This window comes from Halichoerus grypus, chromosome 5 (assembly GCF_964656455.1).
Source record: "Halichoerus grypus chromosome 5, mHalGry1.hap1.1, whole genome shotgun sequence".
NCBI classification, from domain to species: domain Eukaryota; kingdom Metazoa; phylum Chordata; class Mammalia; order Carnivora; family Phocidae; genus Halichoerus; species Halichoerus grypus.
Genome location: NC_135716.1, coordinates 145,134,938 through 145,147,968, shown reverse-complemented (window position 1 = coordinate 145,147,968; position 13,031 = coordinate 145,134,938). Strand labels below are relative to the sequence as shown.

Sequence of the window (13,031 nt, the reverse complement as noted above, 5' to 3'; positions counted from 1 at the left end):
CTTGGCCTTTCAGTCTCCAGAACTGTGAGAAAATAAATGTCTGCTGTTTAGGCGCCCTAGCCTGTGTTATTTTTTTACAGCAGCCCGAGCTGTTTCTAAGACACCCTCCTTCACCACGCTTCCTCCAGCAGTCTCCTCTGGTGTACCTTGCCTGTCTCTCCTTCAGCTCCCTCTCCCCTGCCATTCTGAGTTAGTAACCTCAGCCCTCTGGGGACATGCCCCCTCCTCTGAAGCCACCTGCAGGCTGAGATGGCTTCAGTCTAATAAAAAATTGTTGAAGCAGCCTTTCATGTCTGTGACACGTTCAAGAAAATCTCTAGTTCTGGGACAGCATAGCAGTTCTCAGCTTCCTTTTCACCAAGATCCTGTTGTCACAGGACTTAGTGAAAATCCTTTCCAGTTAGAGGTTGTAACTACTTCCATGAAGATGAAATTCTTTCTTTTTATAATTCTTTTGTTGTGAATAATGAGTTTTGAGAAAGGGGATGGAGTAAAAATCCCTTTACTCCACCATCTTTAACCAGAAGTATCCATCCTATATTTATATATGATTTATATCCCTTTATAAAGTATGATATTTGATGTCTGTATATATGCTTTCTAATGTATGGATACATAGCCGTTTCCAGTTTCCTGTCCTGTAAGAAGCATTGCTATCAATCTTTCCTCATTTGCCATTTATCTGATTATTTCATTAGAATATAATCCTAGAAATGGAATTTGTGTCAAAAGCTATGTGCGTGTTTAACTTTGCATACTGCCACATGTTATTTTTTAGAAGGTTTGCTATCAGCTACAAAGGGCTGTTGGAGCATCATCTAAAAGTGAAGCCCCCAAAGGATGTCCTCCACGGAGGGGCATTCCTGAGACAGGGCTCATAACAGCAATGCTTTTTAAAAAGTCTGTATAAATGAGTGAGAGACACAAGAATTTTCATTTGTGTAATATTTCTTTGCCCTGTTTGAGTACATGGTTAAAATGTCATTAGATTTTTACTTTTTAAAAAAGTAAAAACTTGGGGTGCCTGAGTGGCTCAGTTGGTTAAGCATCTGCCTTCAGCTCAGGTCATGATCTCGGGGTCCTGTCGGGCTCCCTGCTTCTCCCTCTCCCTCTGCCCTTACCCCTCCCACTTGTGCTCTCTCTCTCAAATAAATAAAATCTTTAAAAAAATAATAAAAAAAACAAAAAAGTAAAAACCTGATACAAGGCACTGTGGTAGGCACTGGCCCACAGTAAGTGATCCAAAAACGTATATTTTATTAGCTAGCTTTATTAAAAACTCCTCAAGGATGTTATAGTGTAAAGAGATAGAGAACAATGCAAGTAAATGAACAATGTTCATTTATTCAGTCAACACATTTTAACTGAAAATCTACTATGTGCCAGGCACTGTTCTCAGGCCTGAGGATACAGTCAGAAGCAAAAGAAACAAACGTTCCCTGCCCTTGTGGAATTTACATTCTAGTGAGGGAAAGAGACAATAAACACAATATATATGATGAAGAAAAAAATATGTGTTAGTAATAAGCAGGGCCATCCCTAAAAGGTTGTGGGAGCCGAGGGCGATTCAGTCAATTGAGCCCCTACCCAAGATATTCACACTTGAAAGGAGACTGCACTGCCCTCATCTTTCACAGCATGCTTGGGATATGATTAAAGGGAAAAAAAATCTCAGCTGAATTTTAGCGGTAGTGTGAAAAGAGAAGTAAGGTACCAGAAGCCCTGAAGCACAGGACCCAGGGTGGCTAGTTCCAGAACAAAGGAGAAAAACAATGTGGGGAAGGAAGACTGAATGTGTTTATGTTGCAATGTTGTATGTGGGTGGGGAATGGCCAGGGTGAAGAGACGCTGTAATTTTGGATACCTGAGGCCGGGGAAGGCCTCACTGAGATTTGGCGTAAGGATCTGAAGTACATGAGGAAGCTAGCTGTACGATACGTAAGGAAAGAGCCCTCCAGGCAGAGGAGGCAAACTCAAAGGTCTCAATCCCAGAGTACACACAGCACAATGAGAGTCAGGAGTCAGTGGGTAGGTGGAGATAAATCCAAATGAGGGATGAAGGGGGATCAAGGAAGCCAACTGGGGACAAATGAGACTTTAAAAAGATGATGGGTTCAGCAGTGAAGAAAAAAGAAAAAAGATAAAGCCACATATTATTATACCTATTGCTTGAAATTTGGAGAGGTTTTTATAAGGTGAAATGAATTTTTAAAGTCCAGGAAAGCGAAGGTTAAAGAATGCTGTTTTTAAGTAGCATAAAGTGGTATTACAAGCACTACACTGATAACTTGTTCTCTGCATCCACAGAAGACAGACACAGAGAAAAAAGGCTTAGAGATAATTTACTAGGCCTGGGCCAAAGAGATCAATCAGACAACCCCTGGAGATCCCTTCCAGCAATCTGCGAGCCTTAACACGGTTTCTTACACAAAGAATCATTGACATTTCAGTTTAGGAAGTTGGCCAAATGAAAATCCTTAGCATTTCATTTTATTGAACATGAACACAATTGCTCTAAGTCACCTTCCTTCTCAAAAACCTTAAATGGCTCCAGTGTTAAGGGAAAATATTTGAAAGCATTAAAAGCTCTCTATGATCTGACTGTAATGTATGGTTTTAGTCTTATTCTTTGCCCTAGTCAGACTTAAATATTCATCACTCTGCAAATGTGTTTGATGACAGAGTACTCCTCTTCACATCTTTGATCACACCAACATTGCTCTTGAAATACCTTACTCTCCTCCATATATCTAAAACCTATCTTTCTAAGAGTAAATTTGTGCAACAAATCTTGGTAAGTGGTTTATCAGGAAGTATTAAGAATCTTAAAACTGTTCCTAACTTTGACCAATTCCCTTCTGGGAATCTCCTCTAAGGAAATCATTTGAGGGGCAGGCAAAGATTTTTGCACAAAGATACCCTCAGTAGCAGTACTGATTTTTATTTTTCTATTATGAAGACTGTCAAGCATACACAGAGAGGTGGGTGCAGTAAAGTTCCATATATCCACCACCCAGATCTAATCATTTATTGCCATATTTGTTTCAACTAACACCTTTTCCCTTAAAAAATCCGCTTCAATGTTTTAAAGCTAATCCCAGATATCAGGGCATTTTACCCCTATATACTTCGATATGCATCTCTGAAAAATACAAGCATTTTCTTACCTAAGCTTAATGCCAGTAACACAGCTAGCAAAATGAACAGTAATCAATCCATAAGCATATTTCCCCAAATATCTTTAAAATGTCTGATTTTCAGTTGTTTTGTCAAATCAGCATCCAAATAACATCCCCACATGGCATGTGGCTATTGGGGCTCTTAATGTCTTTCTGAATCTAGAGTGGACACCTTCCTTAATTAATTACCATTTTTCATGCCACTGACTTGTTGAAGAAACCAGGTCACTTGTTCTGTAGGATAAGCTACATTCTAGATTTGTCTGTGAATCAGTTGGGATAGGCCATGTCATAGTCCAAATTTCATTGGCTTAAAACAATGAAGCTTTGTTTTTTTTTCTGTATGTGCATCTCACATTGAGAGGTCTGCTCCCTGCTATCGTCAGGCTCACTTCCAGACCTAGACTGGTGAAGTAGTTACTGTGCAGAACATCATTGCTGGTCATCGTGACAGAGAAAGAAAAGAGCTTTGAAGGGTCTCATGCAGGCCTAGCTACCACTTTCCCCTCATCTCATTGCCCACAATTGGTCACATGGCCCTACCCAAACAAAGAAGGCCAGGAAGTCTATCTCACCATGTGCAGGAAGGGCACAGTTCTGGGCATTTCGGTGAGCTACAAAATGGCTACTAGTCTATTTGCTGCCCTGTGGTGTCATTTTACTTGTTTTTCCATCCCTGTATTTCCCGAAAAATGGAAGTTAACTCTAGAACTTGATTCAATTCAGGCTCAGTAATTTTGGCAAAAGGACTTCAGAGGTTGGCTTGTGTGCTTCCTATTGCATCACATCAGGAGCATAGAGTGTTTAATTGTAGTAGGTTATAGCAGCAATGGCCACTGTCTCCCTGGCCTCCCATCATATATATGGAAATATGAAAACAATGAGAGAGAGGCAGAGACTGAGAGAGATTGATTTTAAGAAATTGGCTCATATGATTACGAAGTCTGGCAAGTCCAAAATCTGTAGGGTTGGCTGACAGGCTGGAGAGATTGTTGTATAAGTCTGAGTGCTGTCTACTGGCAGAATTCCTTCTTGTCCAGGAAAGGCCAATCTTTGTCCTATTAAGGTCTTCAACTGATGGGATGGAGGGCCATCGGCTTTACTCAAAGTCTACCAATTTAAATGCTAATCTCCTCCCAAAAATACCCCACACATTAACATTCAGAATGTCTGAACAAACATCTGGGCATTGTGGCCCAGTCTATGTAACAGATAAAATTAACTATCACAAACATACTTCACTAAGATTATGTTATGGGTTGAACTATGTCTCCAAAAAGACATGTTGAAGTCTTAATCTTTGGTACCTGTGAATGAGACCTTACTTGAAAATATGATTGTTACAGTATGATGAAGCCATACTGGAGTAGGGTGGGCCCTAATTCAATATGACTGATATCCTCATAAGAAGAGGAGGAGATACACAGAAACAGATATGCACAGAGGGAAGATGATGTGAAGACACACAGAGAGAATGCCATATGAAGGCAGAGGCAGACACGAGCTATGGTGCCACAAGCCAAGGAATGCCAAGGACGGCCAGCAACTCCAGAATCTAAGAGAAAGCCATGGAACAGATTCTCCCTCAAAACCTCCAGTAGGAACAAACCCTGTCAATACCTCAATTTCTGACTTCTAGCCTCTAAAACTGTGAGACAATAAATTTCTATTGTTTTAAGGCACCAAGTTTATAGTACATTATTATGGCAGCCCCAAGAAACTAATATGAACCACACAGACAAAATACTATGTTCTAATGCCACTGTTTCCTGTGTGTTTATTTTATCAACTTGTGATAAAGTTAGGTTCGTGCATTTCTGTTTGTTTTCAATATTCTGGACTTTTTTTGTTTTAATTTTTGGCTATATTAGTTATTTATGTTTTCAAAAGTCAAGCTATATAAAGTATATTCAGAAAAGTTTTATTTTCCTTCAATCTGTCCTATCCTGTTCCCTACCTCCCCAACATATACAAAAAAAAATCAATTAATATTAATAATGATTCTCTGTGGGAAGTCAGATTATGTTTTTTTCCCTAATTCTTCTCTGAGATTTTCAAATCAAGGCAAAAATTAAATTAAAAGAAAAAAATAAAATTTTTTGGACAAGGCTCAGCTCAAGTTCCATGGCCTCCATGAAACCTTCCCATAAGTCCTTTCTCTTTTCTGAACTCATACATTTACTGTCTATATTGCTCACTTAGCCCTTTTCATCAATCAATAAATTAAAAAATTAATGCACTGAAGCTAAAAAAATTAATGCACTGAGATCTGAAGGGCACCTTGTGAGATGCTGTGAGGACACAATTTTTATCAGTTAAGTTTTCATATATAGTCATTTCCTTTATTAAGTTGTACATTGAAGTGAGAGCTTTCTTATAGTCTACATGGTGGCCATCACTCCTGACTAATGAACCAAATTCCTTTGCACAAAATGTTGAAGAGAAATTAAAAACTGAAACAGATTAATACAAATCCCTTTAATAAGGCACATCAATGACAACTTCATGTTTCAATAAATATATTGTTAAAAAACCATGCAAGAGTATTTTGTTATAATTACTAAGAAAGATTTGAGACTGCTAGTCCCTCTGCAGAAACACTATGCACAGATGCAAAATGATCAAAGGCTGATATAATAATGAATCTCAAATAAGTGGCGTGGCCATCTCGGGTCTGCAAAGGAAAAATCAATATGGAAGCTTTTAGCAATTCTAGTTAATTTGTTAAACAGCAGTTAGCAGAAGAAAGGGTTTGATGCAAAAATAATATCCTAAATATACAATAATATATAAGATATAATATTCAGAAGAGAAGACAGCTGCATATAACAGTACCGCTGCTCTGAAGTATCATCAGGCAAATATCAGCATTGGTTTGATGAAAAATAGCAGGTGGAACTAAAAATTGCAACTTTACATTTCTGATTAATTTTTTACAAGTGTCTTTCTAAAGTATTTTTCATGTTAGGAGACTTCCTTTGTTTGATGATTCCTCTGACTATACTACCCTGAAACATTATTATACTTTTACATTTATATAATTTCTCTGGAAAGCAATTTGGCAATATAGATAAGCAGCTATAAATATGTCTAAACTGATGGACCCAGTAATTCCATTCCTTGAAATTTAATCTTAGAGAGTAATTTAAGAGGTGAAGATCATGGTAGTGAGAACATGCATAAGATGTCCCCTGTAGTATTACTTATAATGACAGAGGGAGGAAAAGTGAAATTAGTGAACATTTGCCTATCTTCATACATTTCATTTTAAAATTATAATTATGAAGTTGTAATATAATATTGTTTAAAAAGATACAAAATTCTTCATTTTTACTATTAAACTATGTGATGCACATTGACAACTAGAAGAAAATAAGTGTAATAAAAGCTCTTGTGGCAGGGTAATAAAATCATGGGTGACTTCCAGCTGCCCACTCCCCCTTACTATTTTCCAAATGTTCTATAATGTTGGAACGCTCCTTGATTCACAGTGAGTCCTGAAACAAAATACTTAGCAGAGGCTTACTAATCATAACCCATTAGTAAAGATGGAGAAAAACAGGCAGATAAAATTCAGTCTAATTAATCATTTTTCTGGCCCCCACTGGCCTCTCCAGTCGTTGGGCATATTTGGGTGGTGGAGAAGATAATTAATAGCATTCAAAAACTTCCTACAGAATCTTTTGAAGCATGGATTTCATAGCAGCACCCAGTAAGTTGTGAAGAAGGAAACTTAATGGACAAGGTTCCTCTTCAAGCCTCATTTAGGAAAACCTTAATGAAACAAACACTACCACCTTAAAAAAAAAAAAAAAAGCCTACACATTCAGTTGTTTCACTTTTTTGTGTTTGTCTAAAACCAGGGCCTGATAAACTAGCAGGAACAGAGAAACTCCTGATGAGGCAGCAGCTTCCTCATCAACGGCCATTCATTCCACTTGACAAGCAAAGCCCAATGGAATGTTGTCGAAAAATGCTGGTTCTCTTTCCACCTCATCTCTCTTTGGCTTATTTGTTGCTGATCCTATGCTCCAGTTCCCCTTATGTGAATCTCCCTTGTCCTTTCATGCTTAAATTAACATCCGATTCTGGCATCTCAACCTTTTTTGATTCCTATTCTAAAAGGCCTACAGAATCAAATGAATGAAAGCAAAGCAAGTATATGTTCAAAATAAGTGAACAAAATAAAAACAAGTAAGTGAATTGTTTTATCCTTGCTGTTATTCTATGACAGATAAATGCCTTTATGCATGCTTTATTAGATTATATTATTATAGGAGGATAACCTCTATTGGTTGATTAGGTATAGAACCTATAACATATCACAGGAATATTAACTTTATGACTAAGGAGATAGATATAAAATGTAAATACATTGTGCTGACTAAAGATAATGTTTATCTCTACAAAGTATATTGACTTACCATAATTTCTTCATTTTGAAGCTGCCCCTCTGTGTGGACTAGATCTAAAACACAAATTTAACAGAAATGAGTTAGGGTTCAAAATACATGAGGACAGCTACTGAAATTTATGCTCAGCAAAACATGATGTCTGATAAACTATAGTTAGATTAGACTTACCAGGGTTTGGGGTTAAAATTCAATATCAAAATAGGAATATTTGATGTAAAAGGCATGAAAGATAAACTGTGAGCTCCAAAACATCTCTAGCGAGTAAGAGTAAAGGAATATAAAGTAAGGAATTGATAAAATGTGGAAATCCCTCTTAAGGATCAAGCCACTAACAGTTATTACAGGCCTGAAAGGAGCCATCCTATTACCACTCTCATGGGTAATGACTACAGCTCTGTTTCTCATGCGGACTTTTTACTGTGATGTTGAATTATGCTGCCTGTGAATTGATCTTTTTTGTTATCCAACTTTAGAAAGCCTTTACTTATATAATTTTAAAACAGATTAACTTAGTTGGTCACGAGTTAATCATATCAAACATTCTTTTAGAAACATGAAATATTTGATTGATATAATAATAAATACTGACATTATTTAGAAATTAATTTTATTTGTATCAGAATAGTGAGTGCACGTAATTTTTAAAGGCACATACTACAAAAAGGGTAGTCTCTGGGAAGTAAGATGGTGCATGACTTTCTGTTTCCTAACCTCTCTCTGAGGTAATGAATAGTAATCCCCTGCTTGATCTTTTCTTTCACCTTCAGTCCTGCTCCTGAGAGGCAAATATTTTCAACTCCTTCAGCTTTTTTTTCCCTAGAATTGTAACATGTTTATATTCCTTTTCTCGATTTATCAATGTTTTACTGACTTTATATTATGGTAGGAGAAAATTAGGTCTCTTAGATCAATATCCTCTTCCTCCTCCTACAACTTTTCCCTCTTGCCATCCTCTCAATTTTGAAATCAATACTTGACAGTTACATTATTGCCTATGTAAATGTTATTTACTGCTGAAATAAGTATCGAATTATGATCCCATTTTCTTTCTTATACAACTCCTCCTCTACCAGGAGTTAATAATAACCTCTTCTTTCATTGCTTAGTTTTTTAATTATGAAAAATTGGAAAATTTCACATCAAAGAAGACACAACATAATCTTGATACCCATCATCTTGATTTTATCATTACTAACATTTCACTATACTTGATTTATGGAATCTTTTTTGCTAAAGTATTTTATTTTTTAAAAGTTTTTATTTATTTATTTGAGAGAGAGAGAGCGCACGCGAGAGAGAGCACGAGCAGTGGGGGGAGGAGCAGAAGGAGAGGGAGAAGCAAACTCCCTGCTAAGTAGGGAGCCTGACACAGGGTTCCATCCCAGGACTCTGGGATCATGACCTGAGCCGAAGGCAGACGTTTAACCGACTGACCCACCCAGATGCCCCTTGCTAAAGTATTTTAAAGAAAATCTAAGACAACATGACATTTCACCTCCAAATATTTGATTATCCATCTCTCAATAATAAGGATATTTTCTTACATAACCATAATACTATTATCATACCAATATTAAAAAATGCTTTAATATCATATAATACCCAGTCCACATTCAAATTCCCAATTGTCCCCAAAATGTCTTTTTATAGTTGGTTTATTCAAATCAGAATTAAGTCTCCTTTAATATTGAACTGCTTTCTCTCCCCAACACACATTTTTTCCCATGTCACTGACTTATTGAAGAGACCAAGTCAGTTTTCCTGTAGAATGTCCCACATTTTGTCATCTTGTCTCTTCATGGTTTCATTACATTTATTCCTCTATCCTCTGTTTCCTTATACTGGAATTAGAGCTAAAGGCTTGATTATATTCAGGATTTGAGGCATTCATCAAATGTCTGGTGATCTTTGGCTATCTTTTGTTACTTATAAATAAATCATTTTAAAACTGTGTTCATGAACCAGGCTCACTGACTAGGACTTCAATAGAGTGACCAAGAATGAGCTAGCCTTTGTCAGTATCCATAGATCTTTTTTCTGGAGCCATTTGGTTTCTCCAAAAATATTTAGTCTCCTGGCTGGGGCTATATTCTTGATTACGGTCATAAACAGTAGAACACAGAGGAGTTCTCACCATTCAATAAGTAGGCTTCCACTTAAATCCCGTTTTCAACTCCACGTCTCACTTACTTTCTCTACTATGTCTGGTCTCCCTGAGCTCTGACCTCAACATTTAGTGTCCCTTGTTATCCCTTGCAGGTGGTTTGTGGGAGGAAGGAGGAGTCATATAGCTTTGTGGGACAGGAGAACTTACTCTAGGGTCAAACACTCTGTATATAGATGTTCAACTAATCACCCTTGTTTTCTGGTCCATGTCTCACTGGAACTTTCCATGGTACCTTCTGCCTTCAAATTCTAGACCTTCCTGGGGTTTTGTTGGGCAAACTGGCTTGCTTTACATTGATATTCTCCTTGGAGGGCACTTAGGTTATAACCTACTCCATTCAGTTACATTAGTTACTTCTCTTCCATCTGTGTCCTCTCTTCCATAATATAGATTAACCCCTCACATCCTCTTTGGTCTTCTGTTTTCTGTTTGTTTTTAGTTTTTGTCCTTGTAGGTTTATGCCTCCTTCTATTCCTTTATTATTATTTCAGGGTATTTTGGGAAGGAAAGGAAATAGACACATGAAAGCAACATGTTGTGTTTAACTAGAGGCAATTCTACTGATGATATTTAAATAGTACCATTAGGAAAGAAGGAAAGACAAGAAACTAGTATTTATTGTCTACCATATAGTATGGTAGATACTATGTTCACAAAAACCTTAAATGGTAGGTTACTGTCCCCATTTTTCAGATAAGGATACTGAAACTCAGAAAAATTAAGTCTTAACATGCTAACGTTACATAACCAGCAAGTGAAGAAACAGTCCTGTGTTGAAACCTAGGTTTTTCTAGGCTCTAAATAGAGTCACAGGAGTCATCTTTTTTTCACCAAAATGCAGCCCAATTGGAAATATAGAAACAGGGACAATTCTCTACTCTCTCATGCCCAGAACAATGCTGGTGAAAAAGCACATACCTCTTTCAATCCATGGCTCAAAATCAATTGGCTCTTTAGATGTGCTCTTTTCAATCCTCAAGGTCCTCACTGACATTGTAAGTAAACAAAATAAATAAAGTGTTAATTACCTACCTGATTTTATGTTGCTGTCCCTATATTCCTTTTTTTTCTCTGTCTGAAAGTGTCAAGCACTGGTGGGACTGTACAAAGTACTGGGATCAGAAATACATGTTCTGGAAATCATTCACATACTGTTTTTCTGTAGGGCCCTATGGTAAAATGCAGTCTTGTGTCACTGTAATCTTATAAATGTTGGCAAAGCACATAATACAAAGTACAGTCTTTTTGAATTTGGTATCATCCAGAGTTTTTTGTGTACTGGTAATAGTAATAATAATAATAATAATAATAATACTGTTAGTGATCTTGATCTTGGTCATAAACCCTTATGAAGAAACTACTGTGAGTCAGGCATATTTACTCATTCACTCTTGACTATAATCTTATAAGAAAAAGTATTACTGATCCACTTTACTGATGAGGAAACAGGCTTAGAGAAATCAGCACCTTAGACAAGTCAGGCAAAGTGTTCAATGATACAGAGCTAGTAGGGGCCAGAAGTGGAATTCAAACTTTAGGTGGGTCTGACTCCAGAGCCTCTACAATTAATGACAGTAGAGAGACTTAACCAGAATGCAGGCATCTTCTTTCTGCATTGTTTTCTCTCCATTACCCCTAACCCAGATCCTGCTATCGCAGAACCATTCTTCTCTGTTCTGTGCCCTGCGGGGAGGACCCCTGTGGATTGCACCACTGGCTTCTGGTCGGATTTGGCCAATGGGAGGCACTGGGAGGAAACTGGAGGACAGTGGCGAAATGAGATCACATTGTTTTTTCTCCACACCCTTCCTGCTTCCGTGCCCTGTCTTTGACAGTGGTTGGGTCCCTTCACGATTACAGCTGCTGCCGGGCAGCATAGACTCTAGCTCTCACTAGGCTCTGGTAACACAATTTCCATCCCTTATCCCAGGGGTGGTAATGGCTTATTGCTGTGGCTAGTTTCAGGGCGTTCTCACCATCCCTGGTTTGTTCCCTTACCCAGACCATAACTTTGTAAGTAATCCCATCAATAAAGCCTTTTCATTTGAACCATCTGGGATGTATTCTTTCCTGCCATGATTTTATCTGAAATACTTTATCCTTAAATAAACACAAGACACGATTAGAATGATGTTCCAAAGAGAGAGTGCCCTCCTAAATCCCTCAGAAAATGCCATTATTAATAGAAGAATAAAAATGATCCAATGCAAATAATCAAAGTTATCAGATTTTCAGAAAGAATTTGACAGAGAACCCCAAGCCAAATTAATCTGGAATAAAGATGTTGAAGAACCTAGTGTTCTGGCAAGCTGGCTTCTTATGTTCATAATAGGGTTTTTTGCCAAAGATTTTCACATAGTAAATTGCATGGAAATTATTATGCGCTTTGGAAGGGTTTCAAATTTGCAATTTTAGAGAAGCTAACTGTGCTCAAGGCAGTTAACCCATACTCCCCACTTTCCCACCCCAGCCATAAAACTGGGTTCCATGCTGCAAAGAAAAGTTAGTGTTTTGCCAAAGTTTACATATGTGCCCTCTGCCTATGGGAAAATTAAAAGATGATGAATATTAATGTATTATTTGCTTACCAAAGTAACTTTGGATTACAAGCCTTTCAATCCTTACATGTTTGTGAAAACAAATAATGAACTCTTGGGGAAACATTCCCGTTGTGGTCCAAAATGTTTCTGGATTCCTATGGTTAATTTTAAAGAAAAAGAAAAAGGAAGTAAATATTAAATATTATTAAATATTTAATATAATAAATAAAAATTATTAAATATTAAATAAAATATTTAATCACAAAATTCTAGTGGGTAAGTATTTTAAATAAATGACCCTGGATTCTTGAAATCCCTTTCTATCTCTTCCTTCTGCCTCTAGTCTCTCCCCAACTTTAATAATTCTTCTTTACTACTAGCAGATACATTTTTTTAAAAACAAAGAAACAGAATTGATGTCATTCTTGTCTAAAAGCCTCCAGTGGCCCCTTAGTGCCTATAAATCTGCCCACGTAGTATGGCATTTTACGACCCTGTACGATCTGGTCCCATTATTAAACTACACTGTCTCCCATCATGGTATCCTCTCCTGTTACTGTAGTCACATTGGGCCAATTAAGATTCCACAAACACGTCATTACAGGCACATGTTTCTGTGCCTTACTTAGTTCATGAGGTTCTCCTGACCCAAATCCTTTCTTCCCTTACAAGTTTATTTGCTCTTTGGTCCCATCTCTCAACCCTAACAAGTCAGAATCACTTCCTCAGC

The 13,031-nt window shown here is 37.3% G+C and overlaps 1 protein-coding gene across 6 annotated transcripts in view; it reads right to left on the bottom strand.

Annotated features, from left to right (window-relative positions):
• Window positions 1-13,031, bottom strand: part of IFT25 (intraflagellar transport 25) — a 39,361-nt gene that overhangs the window by 4,655 nt on the left and 21,675 nt on the right. For 5 of the 6 annotated variants that reach the window (XM_036107476.2, XM_036107475.2, XM_078073120.1 and 2 more), the window contains 3 exons: window positions 12,350-12,456; window positions 10,680-10,748; window positions 7,604-7,647 (listed from right to left, as the gene is read on the bottom strand). In XM_036107476.2, coding sequence (XP_035963369.1) covers window positions 7,604-7,647; window positions 10,680-10,748; window positions 12,350-12,456 — 220 coding nt within the window. Of the gene's footprint in view, window positions 1-5,642; window positions 5,854-7,603; window positions 7,648-10,679; window positions 10,749-12,349; window positions 12,457-13,031 lie in introns of those variants that run through there. The other variant, XM_078073117.1, reaches the window with a different exon arrangement.